Source organism: Lutjanus erythropterus, chromosome 18 (genome assembly GCF_056507025.1).
Source record: "Lutjanus erythropterus isolate fLutEry1 chromosome 18, fLutEry1.hap2, whole genome shotgun sequence".
In the NCBI taxonomy this organism is placed as follows: domain Eukaryota; kingdom Metazoa; phylum Chordata; class Actinopteri; order Lutjaniformes; family Lutjanidae; genus Lutjanus; species Lutjanus erythropterus.
This window is the reverse complement of record NC_139334.1, coordinates 4,769,514-4,793,860: the sequence shown is the minus strand read 5'-3', so window position 1 is coordinate 4,793,860 and position 24,347 is coordinate 4,769,514. Positions and strand designations below refer to the sequence as shown.

General features: G+C 37.5%; 2 protein-coding genes across 2 annotated transcripts; both read right to left on the bottom strand.

The window, feature by feature from the left end:
• Positions 1-1,168: 1,168 nt before the first annotated feature.
• LOC146310471 (alcohol dehydrogenase 1-like) lies at positions 1,169-7,295 on the bottom strand. The gene is made up of 9 exons (XM_084741762.1): positions 7,170-7,295; positions 5,132-5,233; positions 4,764-4,905; positions 3,916-4,003; positions 3,440-3,662; positions 2,582-2,842; positions 2,222-2,354; positions 1,522-1,660; positions 1,169-1,431 (listed from the first exon to the last, which is right to left on the bottom strand). The coding sequence occupies exons 1-9, from the start codon at positions 7,185-7,187 to the stop codon at positions 1,398-1,400; spliced, it is 1,140 nt and encodes a 379-aa protein (XP_084597888.1). The 5' UTR covers positions 7,188-7,295; the 3' UTR covers positions 1,169-1,397.
• A 3,472-nt stretch (positions 7,296-10,767) lies between these two features.
• Positions 10,768-16,323, bottom strand: LOC146310470 (alcohol dehydrogenase 1). Its single transcript, XM_084741944.1, has 9 exons — positions 16,176-16,323; positions 15,147-15,248; positions 14,167-14,308; positions 13,925-14,012; positions 13,543-13,762; positions 13,185-13,445; positions 12,885-13,017; positions 11,352-11,490; positions 10,768-11,244 (listed from the first exon to the last, which is right to left on the bottom strand). The coding sequence occupies exons 1-9, from the start codon at positions 16,191-16,193 to the stop codon at positions 11,211-11,213; spliced, it is 1,137 nt and encodes a 378-aa protein (XP_084598070.1). The 5' UTR covers positions 16,194-16,323; the 3' UTR covers positions 10,768-11,210.
• Between the last annotated feature and the right edge of the window lie 8,024 nt (positions 16,324-24,347).

Genomic DNA, 24,347 nt, shown 5'->3' with positions numbered 1-24,347 from the left:
CTGAACATTGTGATGTCACAGTGAAGTTGACCTTTGACCTTTGGGATATTAAATGACATCACATCGTCATTTTATCCTATTAGATATTTGTGTGTCATTTTGTCATAATTAGCATGAGTTATGGCAAAAAATGTGTTTAGTGAGGTCACTGTGACTTTGACCTTTGACCACCAACATCTAATCAGTTTGTCCTTGAGTCCAAGTGAATAGTGTGTCAAGTTTGAAGAAACTCCCTCAAGCCGTTCTGAGAATGGGATGACCTGAAATCACAATGCCTCCGGCCATAAAAACAAAAGCATACAAGTCATTAAAAAAAAAGGTTTTTCAAGAATTCTGAAGCACAGAGGACCTTCAGCAGTCTTCAAGACAGAGTCTGACCTTTTATCACCCCCTTGTACAGACTTGTTTCAACAATAGGAAGCCCGAACTTGCATGTGGTAAATATTTAAGAGTCCTCCAAGACACAAAGAACCCTCCAATCACTTTCTGTCTATTATTAAAACACTTGAAAAATGAATACACTAAGATTGTAATTCCAAGTTTTTGGTGAAAATTAATTCTGAAATTCCATTTATCAATAAATTCATTAATTACTACTGGTACCAGATGTCACTCAACCACCTGTGGCTCTTATAAATCAAAGATAGAGAGAATTATGTGTGTTTTGAATAGCTTTTTACTATGATTTTGTTGAGAACTAAATTTTTTTTTATATTTTGTCAACTCTGTAAGACATATCACATTCTCAAGAGTGAGTGAATGAGAGATTTATGAAACAAAGGGACGGGTTTTCTTTTGCATTCATTATAAGTAACATTACAATAATTAATTTCAGCCTCTTGTGGTCAAAATGAGTATTACAAAAACAAACACTTTAAAAAATCATTCTGGCAAAGGTTTTTTCTCATGTTCAAGTCATAAACACAGGAGAGAAAACAATTTTAATCAGACTTAGAAAATCTATCACCAGAATTTCTTTCCTAAACAGAAGATTCATGAAGGCCCCACAAAAATACAAAAACCAAAAACATATGCAACAAGCCACTACTTTGACATAATAAAAATAAGTAATTTAATCCAGGATTGGCATTTTATTCTATTCACTTCTATTACTATTGACATACAACACAGTAAAACCAGAACATAAACAAGGAAGCTACAGAGGCCATCTGCTTAGAGCATTTATTTTTTAAACACTTTAACATATTCAGCTTTTGCTTATGTGAACATGGCAGATGATTCTCACAGTCACAATCTGTACACTGATTCACTGAACAGAGATCATTATTTAAGGTCAGACAGATTTTATGTGCGTTATATTATTTGTATGAACTTACTCTGTGATTTAGAATATATTACTGAGTTACTCTGGACTGATCGAAAGCATCACATTGGTCTTATTGTGGAGAAACATTCAGGACCGTCCGGATGCTGTGGAACAAAAATAACTGAGAAGTGAGCAGACCTGCACCGTTTTATCTGCGTTGTTGTTGAGTCATGAATGGTGGATTGTAAACCTACCTTTTGCCATGTTTCAGCAGTTCAATGGCATTATTGACCTGGTCCAAAGTCATGTTGTGAGTGATGAACTCATCCAGCTTTATCTTCTTGTCCATGTAGGCTTTGACCAGCGGAGGCACATCATCTCTACCCTTAAAGCCTACGCAGCAAAATATACACAAAGTCACAAAATAAAAGCGCAGAGTCTTAAAGGTCTCACACTGCTGTATGGTATCCCCTGACAACTGTTTACCTGAAAGAACAACACATCCTCACACATGAACTACAGAAAAGCTTGACTGTCACTTACTCCCAAAACTGTGTCACGTAAGGTCCAAAAACTACTTGTTTGGGTTTAGGCAATAAGATAACTAAGTAATAAGCTGCCTGCTCTAATAACCACCATAAATGTTTCTTTGGTGAGGAGGGTCACAGGTAGGCATCATAATGTTGGTACAACTGACCTGAAAGTTCACAACATGCTTACTAAGCTTCTATTTGATTGTGAGCATGCAGAGCAAAATCTGTGGGCATTCACTTGTTTGAAATTTTTTCCCTTTTGCTGCCTTCCCCTCAAGAAATAATAGGATTTGGCAGGTTACCATGAAGTGATGTAAAAAGGCCTTTATGCTGAATACAACTAGTTGGAGAACTGTCAAACATAAGCCCACAGCCACTTAGATACCAGAAGTTCATCAGTCGGTGGTCATGTTTGTCTCACCTCCAAACGAAGAGCCCTTCCATGTGCGTCCAGCAACAAGCTGAAGAGGTCGGACAGAAACGTCTGCCAAGTCTGTAATTCCAACAATCACGCTGACACCCCAACCTTCCACACAAGACTCCAAGGCACTGCGCTAGAAGGAAGAACAGCATAAAATCAGTGAGCTTGAAACCAGAAGGTTGAAGGACCAGGTCTCGGAACTAGCTGTGGAAATTTTGGCAGGGTAACTTAATGAATGACATTCAGATCTTCTTCAGTTAAGTATTGCTAGAAAAGAGTATGTGAGCTCAGCTGACTTTGTTTATTGTAGTTGTGTTGATAGTTAGGTAACGCCTTCGCATTGTACGTATATGTCCTTACCATGACTCCCACATTTCCGACACATTCCAGGGAGAAGTCCACTCCTCCGCCAGTCATCTCAGACAGCACTTGACTGATGGGCCTATTGTGATCCTTGGGGTTGACAAATTCGGTCGCACCAAACACCTTGGCCTTCTCAAACTTGTCTGGATTGATGTCAACAGCAATGATCCTCTTGGCTCCTGCAGCCTTGCAGCCCATGACTGCAGCCAGACCTACAGCTCCCAGGCCAAACACAGCACATGTGGAGCCTGGTTCCACCTATAGCAAGGGTAGTTGAACACCAAGCCTCTAAATTTGAATGCAAAGGTACATCTTTGGTGTCCCAAATGTACACTTAGGTAAAACAATACAGAAAAGGCAATTTAACCTAACTTAACACAGCCCACTTTAACTATGAAAGTTTTACAATAATTTTTCATGTGGTGTTTCTGATGAAAAAGAAGGTATACTTCTCGGTTAGTTGTAGAAACACGCTGCAATACATTTTGTTCTTAGATGTGTCATATTCTAGCCACTAAAACTTTGGTAGCTCTTTGTTCTTTTCGGAGAATGAACTAAAAAGTACAAAGGAACTGTGAAGTTTCCGAAACTGTTAGCGAAGGCTCACAGTATGGGATAAAACCTGGTGTCTACACTTATATTGAACTTTTGGTGGTGACAGAGTAACTTTTGGTGGCCACTGGCCATTGGGCCATGGTTATGTAGAACCTTCTAAAGTCAAACAGACTTTGGCCAGTACAGATCGATGGACAGATTTTATGACCCATAATGAGTGCTTACTCTTACTGATCTGGACATAATTTTTTTTTATCAGAAAACGTTTTAGAAATCTCTACAACAGTCAGGTATACGCACCTGAGCAGTATTAACTGCTGCTCCATATCCTGTGCTGATCCCACAGCCAAGGAGACAGACTTTGTCCAGAGGGGCAGCGGGGTCAATCTTAGCCACAGCTATCTGGTTCAAGACTGTGTACTCAGTGAAGGTGCCAGTACCCAGAAACTGCAGCACCTTCTTGCCCTTACAGGTAAACCTGGATCCTGCCGGGGCCAACGCCCCAGGACGAGCAGTGGCCTTCCTGAAACGAAATAAAGAATTCTGCTCTTGTCCTATTACAGGATTCACTGAATACTTGAAATATACTTAGGATATTAAAAATACAAGGATCTAAAGTATTTAACCTGTGGTATTGTCAGACTGCACCTAAAGTTTCTTCACTAATAGTGATTTGTTGATGAAAATATTTCTGTTAAATGAGCCTATAACAGTAGGAATACATCCACGAGAAATTTAATGAAAAGTTGGGAATGAAGAGTGTTCATTGAGCTCACCATCCATTCTTACACTGGTTGGTCTTTGGGTTCTTACAGAAGCGACATTCTTTACACTGGGCAACGAACAGAGGGATAACTTTGTCTCCTGAAAAACAGAAACAATGTTGCCATGTGACAGTCAAATTAACTCTAAGGCACTTTTATAGTATTGTAAAAATATATATATATATATAAATATATAAAAATATGGCACAACTAGGCCTCAGTTTATTTACCTTTTTTTAAAAAAAACAAACAATTTTTTTACATTTCTATTAAACTCACAATATATAAATCCTGCCACAAGGAGTCTCACATAAAAACAATAACAAAAAGATTAGAACATTTTGAAGTGGTATGGCATCATGGGAGTTGCACTTCTGCAGAGCTCCTGCAGCCTACCTGTCTCTGCCATGTCTGGGGATGAGGAGGCGGAGGGAAACAACTTATCTATGCTGCTTTTGCTGGTTCGTAAACACTTTTTGATTTGATTTGATTTGATTTGTCTTTTGATTGTCCAATCATCATTGCTTTGCTCACAAGTGTACTCCTCCTTTTTTTTCTTAACTTAATTTACTGAGGTAGGGCAGTAAAGTACAAGAGGTCAAAGCTGTTAGTCAATTTTGAGACCTCCCTCTGCTTGATCACAAGGCAAACTTTTTCAAATCATCTGTTGTGCCTGTAGACTGTAAATTCTCAATTTGATCTGGTTACTACAGTTAAAATTTTAAGTTTTTTCCCACTTTTGAATTGAAGTTTGAATTTCAAATAAACACAGACCACTGTATTGATCACTCTTCTAATCTCACTTCTGGAAAGAAAGAAATATGCATTCACATACATTCCATGTGCCATTTGAAACTGACCTGGCTGAAGTTCAGTGACTCCAGGCCCAACGCTCTCTACAATGCCAGCAGCCTCATGGCCAAGAATTGTGGGAAATCCGTTCTCATGCATGCTATCCAAAAGGTGGTACAGGTCCGAATAGCATAGCGCAGTCGCCACAATCTGCACCGAAGAGAGTAACCAAACAATGAAAGCATGAAGACAAAGAAGGGGACAGGCTGATGAGAGCGTTCAGCCTGGTAAAACTTTTACTTAGTGTTAACATAAAAAAATATTACTAAATGGATCTTACTGGCTGCACTAAATCAAGTTGTAACAGTACACCTTTGTGTGTGAGAGTGTAGCACACTGTGTTTACATGTGTGTTCTGATAGTGGACGTCTCTCACCTTGATGCGGACCTCGTTGGCCTGTGGTGGGGCGACCTCGATCTCCTCAATCACCAGAGGCTTGTTGGGCTCCCAGGCCACAGCTGCCTTGCATTTGATGACCTAGAGGGCAGTGACACCACTGTGACTGGATAGTTTCAAACTGTTTGCCAAGTCAAACAAGGACATGAGATATTTCACTGAGGCAGAGGGGACAGAGGGACAGACAGAAAGTAAGAGACAAGGTTATTTTAAGGTTAAGCTACTCTAAATATTAGCTGTTAATTCCAATAACAACTAATGAATGACTGTTTAAGGACACAAGAAGGTCTACAGTGCACTACACAAAACAAACAAAATATAAAAAATACAATACAAGATAAGAAATAAATAAATAAGAAAATGTATGCAGCTGCATAAACATGTCATTCCATTTAATGTTTATTTGCCTGGGAATAATGCAGAATACATAGAGAATTGTGTGGCAAGATTCCAATGCAATGCATCATAGCATTTTTAGCTACTGCTAATTTCCAATGCCCGTCCCTAGAAGGGCCTTTAAAATAACAAACATGAAATATAAAACAGAAACATGAAATGGTTCTGTATACCTATACCTCCAACCCCTGCACACGATGACATGATTGATTGGCTTTAAAAAATTGCTTCAGTTTGATTTTAAACTGTTGATGATTTTGGTCTGCTTGGAGTTCTCAGGGCACCCCATTTCATGTATCGGAAATATTGTTCAGGCTTCCCAGGACAAGACAATGGCGCAATCTTATGATTGTGTAACCTCTCCAGGAGTTCAGTCATTGATGAACTAACCTGTGACCATCAGGTGACACAGTAACTGAGGTGTCATTGAATGCAGAGATGTTTTTTGCAGGCGAAGCACAATGTGTTTGTGTTTCTGTCCTTACAGTAAATCTTCTTTTCATTGTTGCATGCTGTAAACTGGAGATGTGTACTCTGCAAGTCACCAACCCTAAACTGAATTGGCCTTATGTACCTGGACATGTCCATCTTTGTTTGTTTGGTCAAACAGGCAAAGAGAGAAGCCCCTAACTGAAGCTCAAGTGGTTGGAGGAAGAGCTGGCTGTGGGCTGCTGGGTGATAGTTTGTTTATGATTTCAGTTTTGGCACTTATTATTGTTTTATAATCTTATATTATAACTGGGTTGAAACTGACCCTAACAACACAAAGGTCATAATTTTCACCAGAGCATTTTATAATTTAGTAAAATTGTTTTTTTGTTTTTTTTTTATTTTGTTTAAATAGAAGTTCCTGACAAAGTCAAAAAGTCTTGATGCAATAAACAAATTTTTTTTAGTACTTTTTGTAGCATTTAAAATAAAAAATGGGTCGACCTGATGCTAACTTTACAGCAAAAAGACAGAAATCAGCATTCACATAAAACCTAAAGTGCCACAGTCTGGATGAAAACCTGACAAAGATCAACTCATCTGCCATTTTCTGACACGCACAGTCTGCACATATATCTCTACACAAGATTTGACATTATGGCAGACCAGGCAGAAAAAGTGACATTTATGAGCATCTGTCTCTGCATGTTGCTTTTTCATATTGCTCCTATTAACATTAGCTATAATTGATGTCAAATATTGTGTGGAAACCATCAAAATAATATGTATATAAGACTATATGGTCAGAAGATTACAACATCATCTGCACACATAAGATGATTAATTCAAGTGATTAATTACTGTTACATTTCATATCTGTAACCACATACACAGTAAAATACTGCACAGGAAAGCACTTAAATACTTATTTATAGTGATGTCAGATATCAACTTGACTTTGCACCCATCCACACTCCAGCAACTGACTGTTTCTCACATACAAAAATGTATACCCCAAAGTGCACCCAGTAGCATTCAAATGAATAATATTCATGGCAATTATATTAATGAATCACCGTTTCACTGCTTTTTGTTGTTTCGTTTCATTATCACGTATTGCGCCCTAATATTCTGTGTGTGTGCATGATTATATTTACGTGAATAGGAGTGCCCACATTTTAATTACACTTACCTTACCAGCTGTGGCCATTTTTTCTGCAAGGATGAGAATAAAAACAGCAACTGATGAGTTAAAAAGGGACTACAGCTGCAGCACAGGAGTGGTGATACAATAAGAGGTCCCAGACTTGAGGATTATATATTGCAGTAGTAAAAATCAGTTTGGCAAACTTCAGAGGGGCAGGACTTGTTAAACGTTCACTGAACTCCCTTTCATCCAATGCAAGGTCACAGATAAACAAGCAGGAACCACAGCTGAATTTAAATACCTTTTTACACCAAAATACTTTTCTTTAAAAATAGAATTAATTTTCAACTGTGGACTGACTGTGGAGAAACATTCAGGACCAGAGGCTTGTGGGGCTCCTCGCACACCCCAAACCTGATTTCAGACAGATGGATTTCAAAGTTGAATCTGAGTAGTGGTCAGATTTCACAAATAGTTACTTAGGTTATATGTAAGTGAAATTGCTACCATAGCTTTTTGTTACTTGATAAGGAAAATTATATTGTGGATCAAAATTTTAAACAAATTTCTGACACAACTTGTAGTTTTCAGCTTGTACAAAAATATATCTCTCTTAGGGGACAAATTATTTTAAGTCCCATGTCTCATCACATCTCAGCTTCGCCCTCAACAGAGGGCAGCAGTTATGCATAAGGCCAATGATAGACAAAATCTAGAGGGACACTAGAGCATTACGCACATTAACATACCAAAGAACTTCAAAATGCGTCTCAAGTCAGGACTTACCATGTTCCAGTATTCATGAGATCTCTCGAAGGGCAAAGTGTGAGTCACAAATTCATTCACTCTTCGTTTCTTCGCGTCTGGCTCATGTACTCCTCCACCAGTTTGTGAACACTGCCAACACTCTTGTATCCTGGGAAAAGTGTAAATAAGCTCATTTATTCAGTAGAGAGAAGTAGCGATGTGCACATTGTCAGGTGGCTCTACAAAGTTATCATGTCTGTAAGGAGCTACAAGTCTCACTTCTGGGGACACAAAACGGTCACGGTTACGGGAAGGCCAGTATTCTAAATGGATCTGTCACACCTGACCAACACAAAACTGGAAAAAAGAGAGAATGCAATGATGAGTTAAATTTAACCCAGAATCCACTGGGTGTTTTTTTTATATGATGGCATTAAATAACCACATTTAGAATGTCTTTATATGCTTGTAATACTTTCTACTTTTGTATCTCTTATACACGTATGTATCTTTGGTATCAAAGTTTCACCATCTGCCTTTTTGCCTATTTTTGGAATATCCAAAAGCTAGTGGAAATGACAATGGTCGGGGCCAGTGTACCCAAAGCTTCACAGTGACTCTTGAGAAACATAAGGGTAATGTCACGGACACTCTGTCCATGTTTCATACATTGTCTGTGGGTTCAGCACATCTGCAGCACCACAGGGATGATGTACACTCCAATAATTCTGGCTGGCCCAGCTGCATTACAGCCTGTAATTGCTGAAAGGCCCAGCACTCCCTGCACATGTTGAGCTGGCCTCAGCCTAACCTCAGTTCAACATCTAGAGGGACAAAAAGTGAGGCCAGATTGTTATTTTCTATCTCCGCCTTTCATATTATCTACATCTACAGCTAAACGGTGGCCTGTGCACAGCAAAATGAGATGGATTTCATAACCAAATGACACCATGGTGAATTGTTTTCTCCAACATGTGCTGTTCTGTACATTCTGAACACCAACATTTGTCTCGGCTCAGTATTCACTAGATTTACAGTATACGTGTCACAGATATGTGTTATTTATCTCAAACCTTTATGACATTTATCTTTGAAACGCTTTTCTGGCTCCCACTGTTTTTTCACTGAGGAAATTTATTTTCAGCTTGAACCTGAAACACTGACATTTACAACCTGAAAGACAAATTTACAATTACACACAGAAAGAAACCTTGAACTCTGACACAAATAGTTCAAGAAGACATTTATATCTGTAGGATATAAAAGCAATGCCATTTAGTGCAGCACTGTCAAAAGTAATAATTTAATATATGTATTCTTACACTTTAATAATAAAAGAATTAAGAAAACTATAAAAAAAAAAAAAGCCAGCAAACTTCTGTAAAATTTTAAGTTAGGAAATTGAACTTAATTGTTTTAATTGTTACCTTTGAATTATCTGACCCAATTTTCACTCCTGATAACTGACTGCAAGGTATCTTATAGGAGAAATAAGTAATATTTACTGTAATAAATCATAAAATGACCACAGTATGTCATCAGAGATCAAGGAAACATGCTAAATTGAAATATTCGCTCTTTCAACAACGCTGCAACCAAAGTGTCTCTTCTGGGGCTGCAATAACTTTATATATGCCCACTTCAACCACAGACTGTATATTAAATAGGATCTCAGCCTTTTTAGTATAGCTCCAACATGCTATTTGGACTTGGACATTTTGGACTTTGAAAGCTACTGGTTATAGGCAAGTAGTTGTTTCACTCATATTTGCGTTTGTGTAACTGCTATTTGTGCTATGGAACAATAAAGCTTTGACCTCAGATTAACATGTTCCTTGCAAATGTTTCTTTTTCGTTCCCCATTAAATTAATGTTCATGTAATTGATCATAGTGCAGCCCATAGGAAAACAATAATCTGAATATATACTGGAATATAGTCCTTAGTAGCTGCAGTATTTTTGATAGAGGTTTATCACAAATTATTATGATTATTATTACTTTTCATATAGAGCAGGTTTTGACCATACTCTTCATTAACCCGCTAGTACCCACTAAAAGCAAGCAGTGAGGCGACTGTCGAGGAAAAACTTTCTTTTAACAGGCAGAAATCTCTATACATGACTCACTCACATTTGTTGAAGCAAGAGAAAGGCTCCATTTGTGGCCACAACTATTTTTTTTTCATTAAATTAAATTAGTTTTTTTTCTTATAATAATAATAATAATAATAATAATAATAATAATAATAATAATAATAATAACAACAACAACAACAACAACAACAACAACAACAACAACAACAACAATAATATATATATATATATATATATATATATATATATATATATATATATATATATATACATGTATATATATATATATATATATATATATATATATATATATATATATATATACATATATATATATATATACATATAATATTATATATATATATATATATATATATATATATGCTGGTAAATGGTATATATATGCAGGTGTGCATAGTTGTACAGGTCAGATGAGCATGTTCTCTACCTACGATTGAACTCTGACATCACTGTTTTAATGTGAGATTTAATTGGCTTTATCGTAATAAGGCCTTCCTCTACAAAGATTATACTTTACTGTACTCTGTCAGAGTTCGGGTCTCCATCATGAAACCAAAGGAGAACACAGGACAAATCACTTTACCTCATAAACCGAGTTGTTCAAGGTTGGTATGTCTAGCTGACAGTTGTCTAGGTCAGTGTGATCATGCACTCTGCCTTCAATAGCTCACTGACTTCACTGCAAGATCTGATTGGCTGTACTGAATACGGATACTTAACTGTATTCCATCAACAAACCGAGGAAAAACACAGGAGAAATGATTTACAGAGCAGTCATGTATGCTGTAGCAGACAAAACAGTGTCATTTCAGTTGGACTTTAATACAAATTTCAACACTGCCTGCCAAGTTAAGCAAAGATTTATGTAATGAACCTGGTGTGTGTAAATCTCATCTCCATAACGGTTTGACACTTTTGTCACACTACGCACAATGCAATACAGAATTTAATAACATAACACAGACGGTGTTGTGGAAACTTCCAGTGACATACAACAGAACCAGAACACCAACATGGAAGCCATGCAGAACCTTACAGATGATTCTCACCGTCTGCATGTAATTCACTTAACAGTGCTGATTGTTCAAGGTCAGTCATGTGTCCCGTGCATGATTTGATAGATGTCTTTATTGTGTGCATTGTTATGATCATTCTGTTGAAATTGAACAAAATAGCTGCAGGCCATCGAATGGCTGATGTGTTATTGAAAGCCACACAATGCTTTTATTGTGGAGAAACACTCAGGACCGTTCGGATGCTGTGGAGAGAAAACAACAGAAATTAGAGACCTTGCACTCACTAATTGTTCATCTGTGTTACTAATTAGTGAATCCTGAATGGTAAAGCATGTGAGCGAACACCTACCATTTGCCATGCTTCATCAGTTCAATGGCATCATTGACTTGGGCCAAGGTCATGTTATGAGTGATGAACTCATCGAGCTTCACCTTCTTGTCCAGGTAGGCTTTGACCATCTGAGGCACACCATCCTTACTCTTAAATCCTGAACCATAGAGAACACATGGTAAATATTGTCCTCTCTTGTCTGGCATAATCCAAGTCTCCTAAAGTCCCAACATGCCGTTTGCACATGTTACACAGCACACACCCAGTTCAGACAATGTACATGTGTACATGAATATGGCTCCAAGCTAAAGATCTACAGTGAAGATTCAGGCTGAAAACATGGTGCAAATAACATTATATTTAGTCAACTTGGCATGTTGGGGCTTTAGGAGCGGTATGGAGGCATTTTATGTCTTCATTCTGTTGTTTTTTTTAACATTTGAAAACTGGTCACCATTCACTTCTGTTGTTTGGGGGATTCAGGAGAACAGTTCTCCTGTGCAACTCCAGCTATATTTTGTTGACTATAAAACTAAACCTAACCCTCAATCTGCATGAGGGTCAGTGGATAATGACTAAATTTTCATTTTTGGGTGAACTATCCCTTTAATTACTGTCATTGATGACACCTATATTTACCCAGGTAAAAATGGCAAAAAGGTCTATATGCTAATCTAAAGCTAAAACTAATTTGCCAAATTAGCGAACGAAACCAACAGAAACCTGTTTTCACAAAGGCTAGAGTGTATCCAAGACACGCGTCCCATGTACAATATATACCACGGCACAGGTGGTGCTATTATTACATTATTACTTAAGCTGGGCAAACTCTGTGATATAAAGCCAAAGCTCATGATTTATGTGTTCATGGTAGGTTTGCTTCTGACTATTGCTGTTGGCTATTGACAACTGTCAATAAAGATTTGTTTAAAAGTTCTGAGGTAGGTAGAAGTTTGTTTGCTAGCAATAATGCTAACAAGGCAGAAACAGCCTGATCATCTGTGCCATCCTGTGTGCCAAAACTTCTAAATAAAAGTATGGCTTGTCCATTTTGCAGGGAGAATTGGAGGTAAGCAAATAACATTTTAGTGTCATTTTAGTGCTTCAACTGTGCAATGTCCTGACAATAGCTGACTGAAATGTCAGAGAGCAGTTGATTGGTTCTTGCTCCTCCCTGTACACCACATGGTAAACACTGCCCAGCAAACTTGATAATTGGTCTGACTTGAGTCATGATGCTGAAAATCTGGGTCAGAAATAGCTAAAATCATACAGTGTGTGCCCAGCTTCAGACTGGTCCATACTGGGGAAAAAGCATCCCATTTATTTAGACAGTTCATTTACTGCTCAGCCTTGTGGCTGCACCAGCTATTAACCCATACACGAAATGCCACTTTGCCTTCATTTCTTCACTCTCTACTCTGGTTGGCTCCTATTACTCTCTTGAGAGTAACAGTCTATCAAAAATGGAAAATGACAACCCGTGACTGAGACAGTTACAGTAGCGTCATTACTTAGTGGGTGACGATATTTGATTGACAAGGGTCTCACCTCCAAACAGGGAGCCCTTCCATGTGCGCCCAGCGATGAGCTGAATGGGTCGGGCAGAAAAGTCGTACATGTCTGTCCATCCAACCAGCACACTGACACCCCAACCTTTCACACAAGCCTCCAAAGCACTGCGCTGGAAGGAGAAACAGCACAAAGTCAGTGGGCTTGCAACAGCAGGGTTTCAAATCTCCAGAGCAGCTGAAAAAACTATGGGGTTTAAGAGTTAGATAATACTTATACTTAGGAAAGAATCTTAAATACAGCTAAATACACCTTCTTAAGTCTCTCTATACGCCTTACCATGACAGCCACATTTCCGACACACTCCAGGGAGAAGTCCACTCCTCCATCAGTCATCTCAGCCAGAACTTCATTGATGGGTTTATTGTGATCCTTGGGGTTCACAAATTCGGTCGCACCAAACACCTTGGCCTTCTCAAACTTCTCTGGATTGATGTCAACAGCAATGATCCTCTTGGCTCCTGCAAACTTGCAGCCCATGACTGCAGCCAAACCTACAGCTCCCATGCCAAACACAGCACATGTGGAGCCTGGTTCAACCTAAAGTAGAACAGAGCCTTTGGTCAACATGACAATCAATGGTTGATTGCCTTCAACAATACATGATGGACTATGGCCAACAGTCAAGCATACACACCTGAGCGGTGTTAACTGCTGCTCCAAACCCTGTGCATACGCCACACCCAAGGAGGCAGACTTTGTCCAGAGGGGCAGTGGGGTCAATCTTGGCCACAGATATCTGGTTCATTACAGTGTACTCAGAGAAAGTACTGGTTCCCATGAACTGCAGCACCTTCTTGCCCTTACAAGTAAACCTGGATTCTGATGCTGACATCACATCAGGACGATCAGAAGCCCTAAGAGAGAATTTATTAAAATTAAAAGGGACAAAAATTTTGCATAGCTCATGGTCTATTTGAGGGGGCAATGAATATTTGATATGAATATTTTAAAATGCACCCTCAAATGTGTCTATAACCTTACAAAAACTAGTGATCAGAAGAATAATATGAGCTCACCATCCTTTGTCACACTGGTTGGTCTTAGGACTCTTACAGAAACGACATTCATTACACTGGGAGATGAACAGAGGAATCACCTTGTCTCCTGAAATTCAGACACGTTGCCAACAAAACAATACATCAAATGGAAAACTTTGTTTGGATGAATGGTACAAATATCCCTTGGTCTGCCAACAGGGCAACAGGGAGAAAAATATGAGCCGTCAGACAAATTAAACCATCGTAATCTTGTAACTGACCTGGTTGAAATTCAGTGACTCCAGGCCCGACGCTCTCTACGATGCCAGCTCCCTCATGGCCAAGGACTGCTGGGAAGCCGTCTTTATGCATGCCCTCAAACAGATGATACAAGTCTGTGTGGCAAACCCCGGTTGCCACAATCTGCAACAAAGACAACAACCAGACAATGAAATCACTGATGCATGTTACATCAGCACAGATGGATGTGGTGCTTTCATAAATCCCTGTGAAACCAAAATCAGTATTTAAGTGTCATTATGTCTCACGTCTTCCGTTATGCATCACCTATACCTATACTATACTATACTATACCTATATATGGGCTTGAGGTACCCAACTAACATTAGCTCTTTGAATCCCTCCCCCTGTATCACGCTGATTGGCAGCATTGTATTCCTGTGCTACATTTTCTCCCCTCAGCTAGCAGCAATGTGATCTTTGGCTGTGACCAAACCTTGGACACTGCAGCCGGATACTTGTTGTACTACTACTACTAATACTAAACTGAAGAATAGCTCCCCACAGTTTACAGTACTTTCAAAGCTTCCAAGCTCCATTTTTACCTCTGACTGCTAGCTAGCAAAGGCGTTAATGGAATGCATGAGTGTGCAAATTAACCTATCGACGACACACGTAACCAATCAAAAATATTCTTGTGGTTAACTTCTTAACGGTTAACTAGTGACATCCTTGGAATCCTTCTGTGGAACCTGTAAATTTTGACATTTTTATGCTGTTTTAATGTTTAATTTGCAGGTTAGGTTGATGAACTTGGTGTTAGCATGTTCCACATTAGTTTCATTAGCAAATCTCAGTTTGCTAAATCCCTTACCTGTGCAGCAATTGGTTTCTGAAATCCAAAAAATGTTGAGCAATCCCTCACTATTACAAATCACTTTTATTCACAAACCTTACTCATAAGACATGTCTTTGTATGTGTGTAAGTCTTGAAAGTGGATGTCTAGTGGGTGTCTCTCACCTTGATGCGGATCTCATTGGCCTGTGGTGGGGCGACCTCGATCTCCTCAATCACCAGAGGCTTGTTGGGCTCCCAGGCCACTGCTGCCTTGCATTTGATGACCTAGAAGGCAGTGACACCACATGAGAGCTCACATTACTGGGCGCCGCCACACCAGGATGGGTTAGCATTGGATAAAATGTTACCGTCCTTTTTGCTATGGTTTCAAGATGAACACTTGTCTCTATTAAGCAAATGGGTTTCAGATATTCACTGCACACATTCTTAGTTTCTGTGATACAGCTGCACTTGAAAGCAAACATCACTTGAAAAGCAAACATTTAAAGTCCACTACAATTTATTTGACAAATGCATTTTTATGAGAACAGTGTGATTTAATGTTGTGTTGGCAAGTTTAGTATCACTGAGTAAACTGCTGTGTAAATCATTTGTCACACATTATAAATTAAGTGGTTGAGTTTTTTTGGTCATCTTTTTGTTCTTTTGTTTTTTTTCCACAATGGAACGGAGCAAAAAAATTCTTGGCCTTTATCTCTTTTGGCCTGCTACCCTGTCACCTTTGCCAAGATCCACAGTTGCGCAAAACTGTCTGGATAGATTCAAACAGTACGCTAGGTCAAAGCAGGACATGCTGCTATTTATCTCAGTCAGAGCTGAAGAACCAGAGACCGATTATTTCATTTTATTATTACTATATCATTTATATTCCAGGGAAAAACAACAATTCTACGCTGATTTGGGGGAAATAAACATGCATGTGTTAAGAGAATTAAACACAGCACTTAAGAGCACTAAAATGCACCATCAGGCATCAGTTTGTAGATTACACCAATCCACACATCAGACTCTAAATTAACATCACTTATGATTGTAGTTACCTAAGAATCTCATAATAATCAAATGAAATATGTATTGTTTTGTGATGTACTGTTTAACCACCCAACATACTAGACTTAGACTACACTGAAAAACTCATTAAGACATTTTAGTTGTTCAAAAGAGTACTCCCATGTGGAATTATGTACCTACCTTACCAGCTGTGGCCATTTTTTCAGCAAAGAAGAGTGTGGTAAACTGAGGAGTGAGCTGAAAAAGAAAGAGCTGCGGGACCGGAGAAAGAGGAGGAGAGCGCTTGGACTTGAGGTTTAAATACTGCTGCAAGAAAAGGCAGTTATGTAAACATTCAGATGGGCAGGTACCTCAAATGTTTTGATGGGACTTTGTGTCACTGGTTGTTAATAACTGTGGAAAACTGTTCAGACACTTCAGATATCCCAGGCCATAATACTGATTAACCCCTCTCCTTACGACCTCTCCTCCACATAACCAAAGGACTTAATGCAACTTTGCACATAATGAACAAAATGCACATTTTTTGTCATTTTGCTCAGATGTGTTTGATTCTAGCACAACTCTTACAGTCATTTCACTTTTATCCTTTTGTATTTCACCCATTTATGAAAATTGATACAAATCATGTAATTTAAGTGTCTTTAATTGCCTTGTCAGCATGTTTTCATCTTTTTGGATGATAATGTATTCTTTATATAAGGATTTATATATATGAAATGTAATAATTTCTAAACTTGCTCTCTGCCAGAAAACAACCTTGTCTCAGATTGGGATTAACAACTTCAAACAATTAATATATATATATATATATGTAAAAACAATCATACCTACTAATAACATAGATAAAATAAAATGTGCCATTCCCATGTGCACTCCCTTCTCAATTCCTGGTTTAAAAAAGGTGGGAACACTGCTCAAGAGATGGATGGATAAAGAAATAAATTTTGAAAAAGATTTTGGAGTGAACTGTCCCTTTAAGCTGACATTTTTAAACATACATTTTAAATAGATTGCATCACTTAATGAGGTCACAGGTTATGTTAAAATAAAGTTGTGTAAAGTGTAACCACGTTTGTTTCTGCTCCTATTTTTCATGAGTTGTGAGGAAACGATCTTACACTTTCTATGTACCCAAAGATTTATTTCTCTAAAATTCTGGGCACAAATTTGTTAGAATGTGTGTTAGTGAGCACTTTGAGAAGATAACCCCTCTACCTGGAGGTGTGTCACTCCATGAGGCGTATGGTGGTCACATCAGATACCAAAAACTAACCAATCTGTAGCCCTGTATGTGAAGTCCATAGTCCAGTGCTTATGATAAATGCCTTTTTTTGTCAAGATAAAACTGCATATTACAGAGTGGCCTTTTCCTGTGACCAACTCATGACACGCCTGTGCAATAATCATGCTGTTTAATCAGCATGTTGACATACCACACCTATCTGGCATTATCATGACAAACCATAAGTGCTTGCTAACACTGATTTGAACAAATTTGTGCTCAGAGCCTTTCGTGTGCACAGAAAAAGTCTGAATCTTTTACTTCAGCTGTGTTTATAGATGGAGTGTATATTGAGTGTCATTAATGATTATTAACTCAGACACACAGCCCACAGCTCAGGTGGAGCCCTGGTGTGTTCATCTGTTGCCCTGTGATATACAGTAGGGCTAAAGTCAAACTGTAAAAAGAAAAGAGCAGGAGACTGAATTCAACTCAAATTATTATGTGTTCCATCCGTTGTCTTTGGGAATAAACGAAGGGCTATTACATGTTGAAGATTGTCACATTGCAGTTTTTGAGTGTAAAGTTAAAAATATTCTGTTGATATAAATTTAATTTTAAAAACATTGTCCCAATGTGAACCCTGCATTAATTGCCACTATCCAAAGAAATTAAATTCTTTTAACCTCCCTACTGTTGAATACCGACACATCCTCATCACGTGTGAAATGTTTCTCTTTTTTGTACATGATTAAATGCCTCTGAGGTGAACTAAAAATAAACACTTACTTTTTTTTTTTGCTTTCTGTGCACACAAAAGGCTTATTTCTCTAAAATTTTGTTCATATTTAAAAAAAAAAAAAATCCGTGTTAGTGAGCACTTATAATCCTGCATTCATGTGGTGTCAGAATAAAAGGAAAATTGAAGTTCACAACTAGAAAAAAAAATCATGTCAACACCCCTTCCAGTTGGAGAAACAACTTGGAAAGTCAGAGAAAATTTAGTGTCACGACTTGCTGAATTGTTATTTGTTGATATCAGAAAAGTTATCAACCAAAGATTCACTTTCGTCTGCCATGTTTCTGCTGGGCAGACGAAAATAAAAGTTTGGTTGGCAAAAGTTTGGTGATAACTTTTTTATTAATTCATATTGAATACTATTTTGTTTATATATAATTTATAATATGGCTTTAGGTTGTAAACATCAGTTGCCGTCCACACAGACTGACCTGGATTACTTTGAAAAGTTATGAATGACAATATGAATCTTGACTGAGATGTTCAGAACAACCCATCACCCTGAAGCTGCAAATACAAACTTGGGATGCTGTGTAAAATGTAAATAAAATCTGAATGCAGTGAAAACTGAATTAAAAATATTCATTTAAAGAATGCTGCCTGGGCTGTGGAACATTTTGGAAAAACGTTCTTAGTGAACACAGTTTGCTGCTGCATTTACCAATAGAAGCTAAGACTCTACCATAGAAAGGGAAAGCCAACTTTAGGCCTGAGCTCATCTGATATTGACTGATGCAAAGTGGGAAAGTGTGCTGTGGTGTGATGAGTCCACATTTCAGATGGGATCTTCCGAGGGGCACGTGAATCCATCCACCTGACAGGTGTGGCTAATCAAGATCCAGATGAAACAGCAGGACTGTTGCACAGGTGTGCCCTGGGTGGGCCACAATAAAAGACCACTCTAAAATGTGTAAATTGCTTGTTCCCGCAAAACTTGCGACACCAGCCAAAGACACACCTGTGTAAGGATCATGCTGCTTAATTAGCATCTTGATGTGCCACACCTGTCAGGTGGATGGATTATCTTGGCAAAGGAAAAATACTCGCCAACACAGATTTTCCACAGACTTGTAGGGGCGTAAATCACAAGTATCATAATATATATGTAATAATCAGTGGTGGAAAGAGTACTGAAAATCTGTACTCAAGTACAAGTACTATTACATTGCTAAAATATTACTCAATTACAAGTAAAAGTACTAGTGTTAGAAAAATACTTAAGTAAAAGTAAAGTATTTGTCAAAAAAAAAAACTACTCAGAGTATTAGTTACTTTTAACTGATGATGTCACCATCACCTCTCCAGACTAGGGTTCTAAATATGTCCATATGTCCTGGTTTTCATTGTTTTTTTTTTGCTATCAAATCACTTTATTGGCTACAAAAATGCTGATAAAAGGTCTGGATATTAATTCAAATTGTACTCAGTACTCAACTATGATTTTAAAAGTAACTAAGTAGATTACATGGCATAATGAATGCTTAAGTACAAGTAAAACTACAGACTTGAAAATCTACTCATAAAAGTAGAAGTACCCCCCCCAAAAAAACCACTTAATTACAGTAATTTGAGTATTTGTAATTAATTACTTCCAACCCTGGTAATAATATAATATGATATTTGCTAACATCACAAAATCTGACATGGTACAATTTCGATTCAACTCAGTTCAGAGGCCTGTGATCCATATCAGACAATATCTATATCTGACACTGACATGCAAATTTCAAAATAAAGGTATATCATAAAGATGACAATATATTGTAGACTGATTTTCACCTTGCATCAATAATAGTGGATCTTTGAACAGTGAATTGATGTATTGATCCAGATCGATTTATTGTTACACTCCTACACCTCTGCGCTCACAATTTGACAGAAATAAACCTTTTGTGTGAGCAGAAAAATCTAGATCTTTTACTTCAGCTTGTGAAAAATGTGAGCAAAAAGTGTTGTGTTTATATTCTCAGAGCATAGCTGCCAGTTTATTAAGTATAATAATGATTGGACAGAAAGAAGAGCTGTCTGATGACATATATGCAACAGCTGATCTAGGCATGTAAAAATGAGTCTTGACAAAACTGAGGACAATTCAAAATAGCTTTGTTTTTATTGTTTTAATGACCTACTGATACCATTGACATGAGTGACACTTTACATATTATTAATTTGCTGATATGTTGCAAATAGTGCATTTTCTATGATCAAATGCATGACAATTAGTCAACACAGAGAACACATCCAGTGCTAATTATAAGTATTGTTGAAGACAAAGTAGTAAAAGAAGTCAAATAAGACTGTAAAAATGAACAATCCAAGTTATGACACTTACTATAATCAGAACTCTTAGAAAATCATTTTCTCCAAAAGGCACTATATCAGAAAATAATTATCTCTGATGTGTGGTAACTTGCACTCAGCCTTTGAAATGATTGCCTCTATTACTGTCAGACTCAAGCTGCCAGTAATAGTGGTAACCATAGTTCCCGGGTTACCCTATAGTAAACAAAATATACTGAATAGCTCCTTTTCAGTGAAACAATATAAACTTTGTACAAAATATTGGGACCATCTTCCGTCTTACACCAGCAAAGCTCTTAGACCTTTGTGCATCTCTTTTTCAAGACCAATGCAGTTTGATGATTAAGTTCGTTAAGGGGACATACTGATATTTTCACAGATAGAACGTCCAGGACCAAATTGATTAATACTTTAAAGTATCACAATAGTACATCTGGTTATTGTTCATGTACCAACAGTTTTGATGGTACTGTAGAGATCTAATTTATGTTAAAAAAAATAACATCATTAATAAGACATCAGGCCATAAGGTCATAAGGGGTTTTACATAACTATATTTTGATATTAAAATATGCTCTAAATGCATGTTTTTAGTATCATTTGATGACTTTCCTGTGTGCAAACTTAAAAATACATAAAAAGACATTCTGTATCTAAATTAGTAAAAATGTAACTCTTAGCTTTTAGCTCATGGACAATCGTTTGTAACTGACCTTTCCTAAGTCCCACAGATTTTTTCCTCTGTGCTCCAATAAGTCGCAAGCCTGGTTCCTCGGTCAGCTTTCTCCTTGTTTGTTTCCTGTACTTAGATATGCTTTGTGCTGGGGAAAAGAAAAGAACAACTAGAAGAGGGTTAAAAGAACTTTTTTGGTGAATATATGCCAGGCAAGGAATTCTAGGCTGTCTAGCTCATATAACACGTCTATGAGATAATCTTGCATTTTGCTAACAACCATAATACTAGCTAACTAGCAGGCAGTAGGTAGGTAGCATTCTGCTAACATTAGCTAACTTATTAAGTGACTATATATCTATGTTGCTTTTACAGGTCCCGCGAAAAAATTTCAACATAGATAAGACTAACACATAGCACAGGAAAAAAAAAACTTGACTGAGGTTCCGCTTTGCAACAAGCTAGCTCAATCATTATTAGAGCACAGACCAAAAAGGGGCGGGACTTAGGGTCATTTCCCAGATTTAAGTTTTGAGGCATTTTCTACAGCAAGGAAACTAAATAACACAAACATCTCCCATTTACAGTAACAGACATTAATTAACAAGAAAAAAGAACTTCCCCTAGAACCCAGACAGATATGTTAACTTGCTCTGGAATGAAGTGGATTTTTATGACAACATTCAAAAAAGTCACATCTAGCAGAACAGTGTATATCATTGAGCACCACTGGGCGTGGTGCGGAGCAGCTTCAATGACTAACTCTTACTGTACATGCATTAGTATGAGGAACGAGTGGTTACACAATACTTGTCCGTGTGCATACATGCAGGTGTGAATGTATGCAATCATGTGGGATTTTACAGCTGCCTTCGTTCAGGAGCGTTGTTGTCCCAGAGCTCAGTAGCACAATGCAAAGATAAAACCGGGAGTTCAAAAGACAGATGTGTACATGGAAGAGAAGCCAGGTAAAAGTGCAGGAATGCACACGTTACTACCCAAAACCATGCAAGCAAGCACGCCATCCCATCCCCAGTCACACCGATTAAAGTTATTAATGACTTTTTGAGTCACAGCACAGAGAGCACTTTGTTATACAAGGCATTAAAACAACATTATCAGACACAAAGCAATGAGGTTATTACTAATAAGCACCCAAGAGATAAGGTGGAAATGAAGATATTAAAAACAGCGCTAAATCACATCCAGACTAGTTTAGTCTTCATAGTTCAGATGTTCTCCTGGCAGGCCTTCAAATACAAGTATAAATATCATTTTAATTTTTTTTTTTACACTTCCTGAACTGACTAAACTGTCCCTCTAGGCTTTTAACTAGAGCTTTGATACCAATAAACTGGACTTCATATTGAGATATTGGCCTTTGAATAAAGTAAGAGTAATGTGACAGTCAGAACTTTGGCTTTATGATCTGAGAGTCATGTTAAACTTGATCTGTGAGGCCATCTGTGACGCAAACTGAACAAACGCACCGAGTAAAAACACTGAGTCGAACTGAAAGATGACAGTGATGACATGTAACATAGATGTGGGAACAAGAGGCCGACCAAGTCCACATGTAACAATTAGAGATTAAATTCCCCAATTAAGTCTGATTTACAGTGTTGCTATTCTTATGTTATATTTATGAAAACTTGTATTGTTATTAGTCAGTAAAATACCACTTTTTGACAGGTGATTGATATAATTAAATTACATATACATATACATATATATATGTATATATATATATATATATATATATATATATATATATATATATGATTAAAATATAGTTCTGTTGAATTTAGTCATCTACCTAAATTATGTCCATGGAAAATGCAAAATAATATAATTAGTTCAATTTCAATGTAGACGCAACAAAAAATATTCCAATTTATTCCTTTCACTCCATTTGTCTACACTTGTTCCGTCTTTTTATCGGCTTGACAATGACCTTTGAAGCTCTTTGAACTTCTCTAACCTGTATGAAAGGTGCGCTACAAATAAAATATTGATGAATGATTGAATAAAAGATGCCTTTCAATGTTTGGAAGACTAATAAGCTGACAATTTGTAAGTCCTACAAGACGAGTAGTGTTTTTCTTTTTGTATTTGGAATGGATACAGATATGTTTGATGGATTTTGCAAATGCAATAATAACCACTGACTGCTGGAGCGATGCATCATGGGGTTTTCCTCTGTGGGGGAAATTAACTCTCTTACACTGCAATAACGTGGTTACTGACATGTTGACTAGGTTTTGGATCCGTTTGGCACCGCTGTACTGACCCACAGCTGATGTCAGCTGAGGCAAATGAAGTTCTCAAGCTGTGGTTCATGATGTTTTGTTTTCACTGGGTTTTCCATGGCTTGTATGAATGCTAAACATGCAAAGGAAATTAGCTTACTGTAGAAAGCATTAGACGTTTAACTAGGGCTGCAACTAGCAATCACCTTCATTATCGATTAATCTGTTGATCATTTTCTCAATTAATCAATTAGTTGTTTGGTCCATAAATTGTCAGAAACTGGTAAAATCGATGACGTCCTCAAATGCCTTGTTTTGTCCACAAGCTGAAGATTTTCAGTTTACTGTCATAGAGAAGTAAAGAAAACAAAATATTCACATTTGAGCGGCTGGAATTCTTGAACTGAAATAAGAGAATTTGACATTTTTCTGTCCTAAAAAAATGGCATAAAGCAACCAATCAATTATCAAAACAGATGGTGATGAACTTAATAGTTCTCAACTGACCAATTAATTGACTAAATTTGGGTCAGTGGGGTGTAAAATGTAGAGCTGCAACAATTAAAGGAAAAGTTAAAATAGTTTGGACTTGGACTTGGAAGATCAATACTGCTCTCATGTCTGTACGCTAAATATGAACCTAGAGCCAGCAGGCTGTTAGCCTAGCTTAGCATAAAGACTGGAAACAAGGGGAGTCATTTGTTTAATTGGTACAAAAAGTAAAAATAAGTGTGAATTTGTGGTTTTATGGAGAGTTATGGGCTAAGCTAAGTGCCTGCTGGCTGTAGCTTCATAGTCAAGAAGAAGAAGAAGAATTTAACTGTTATAAACAATTATTCATGTTCTAATCTAACACTAGGAGAAACAAAATGAAAAAGCACATTTCCCAAAACTATTTCTGTCATTGCACTGATCTGCGTAATGGTCTGCTGTTCAGCATCAGCTGATATTTTGGCATCGTTTTTTTTTGTAGTGCTACATCAACACCACTGTGGATGGAAGTGCCGTGTTTTGGCCTGTCTAAGAAACAAGGGTGGAATTACAAGAATGTAATGTGATTGAAATTTCAGTTGTTTTAAAAATATGTAATAAAGTCAGGTTCAAG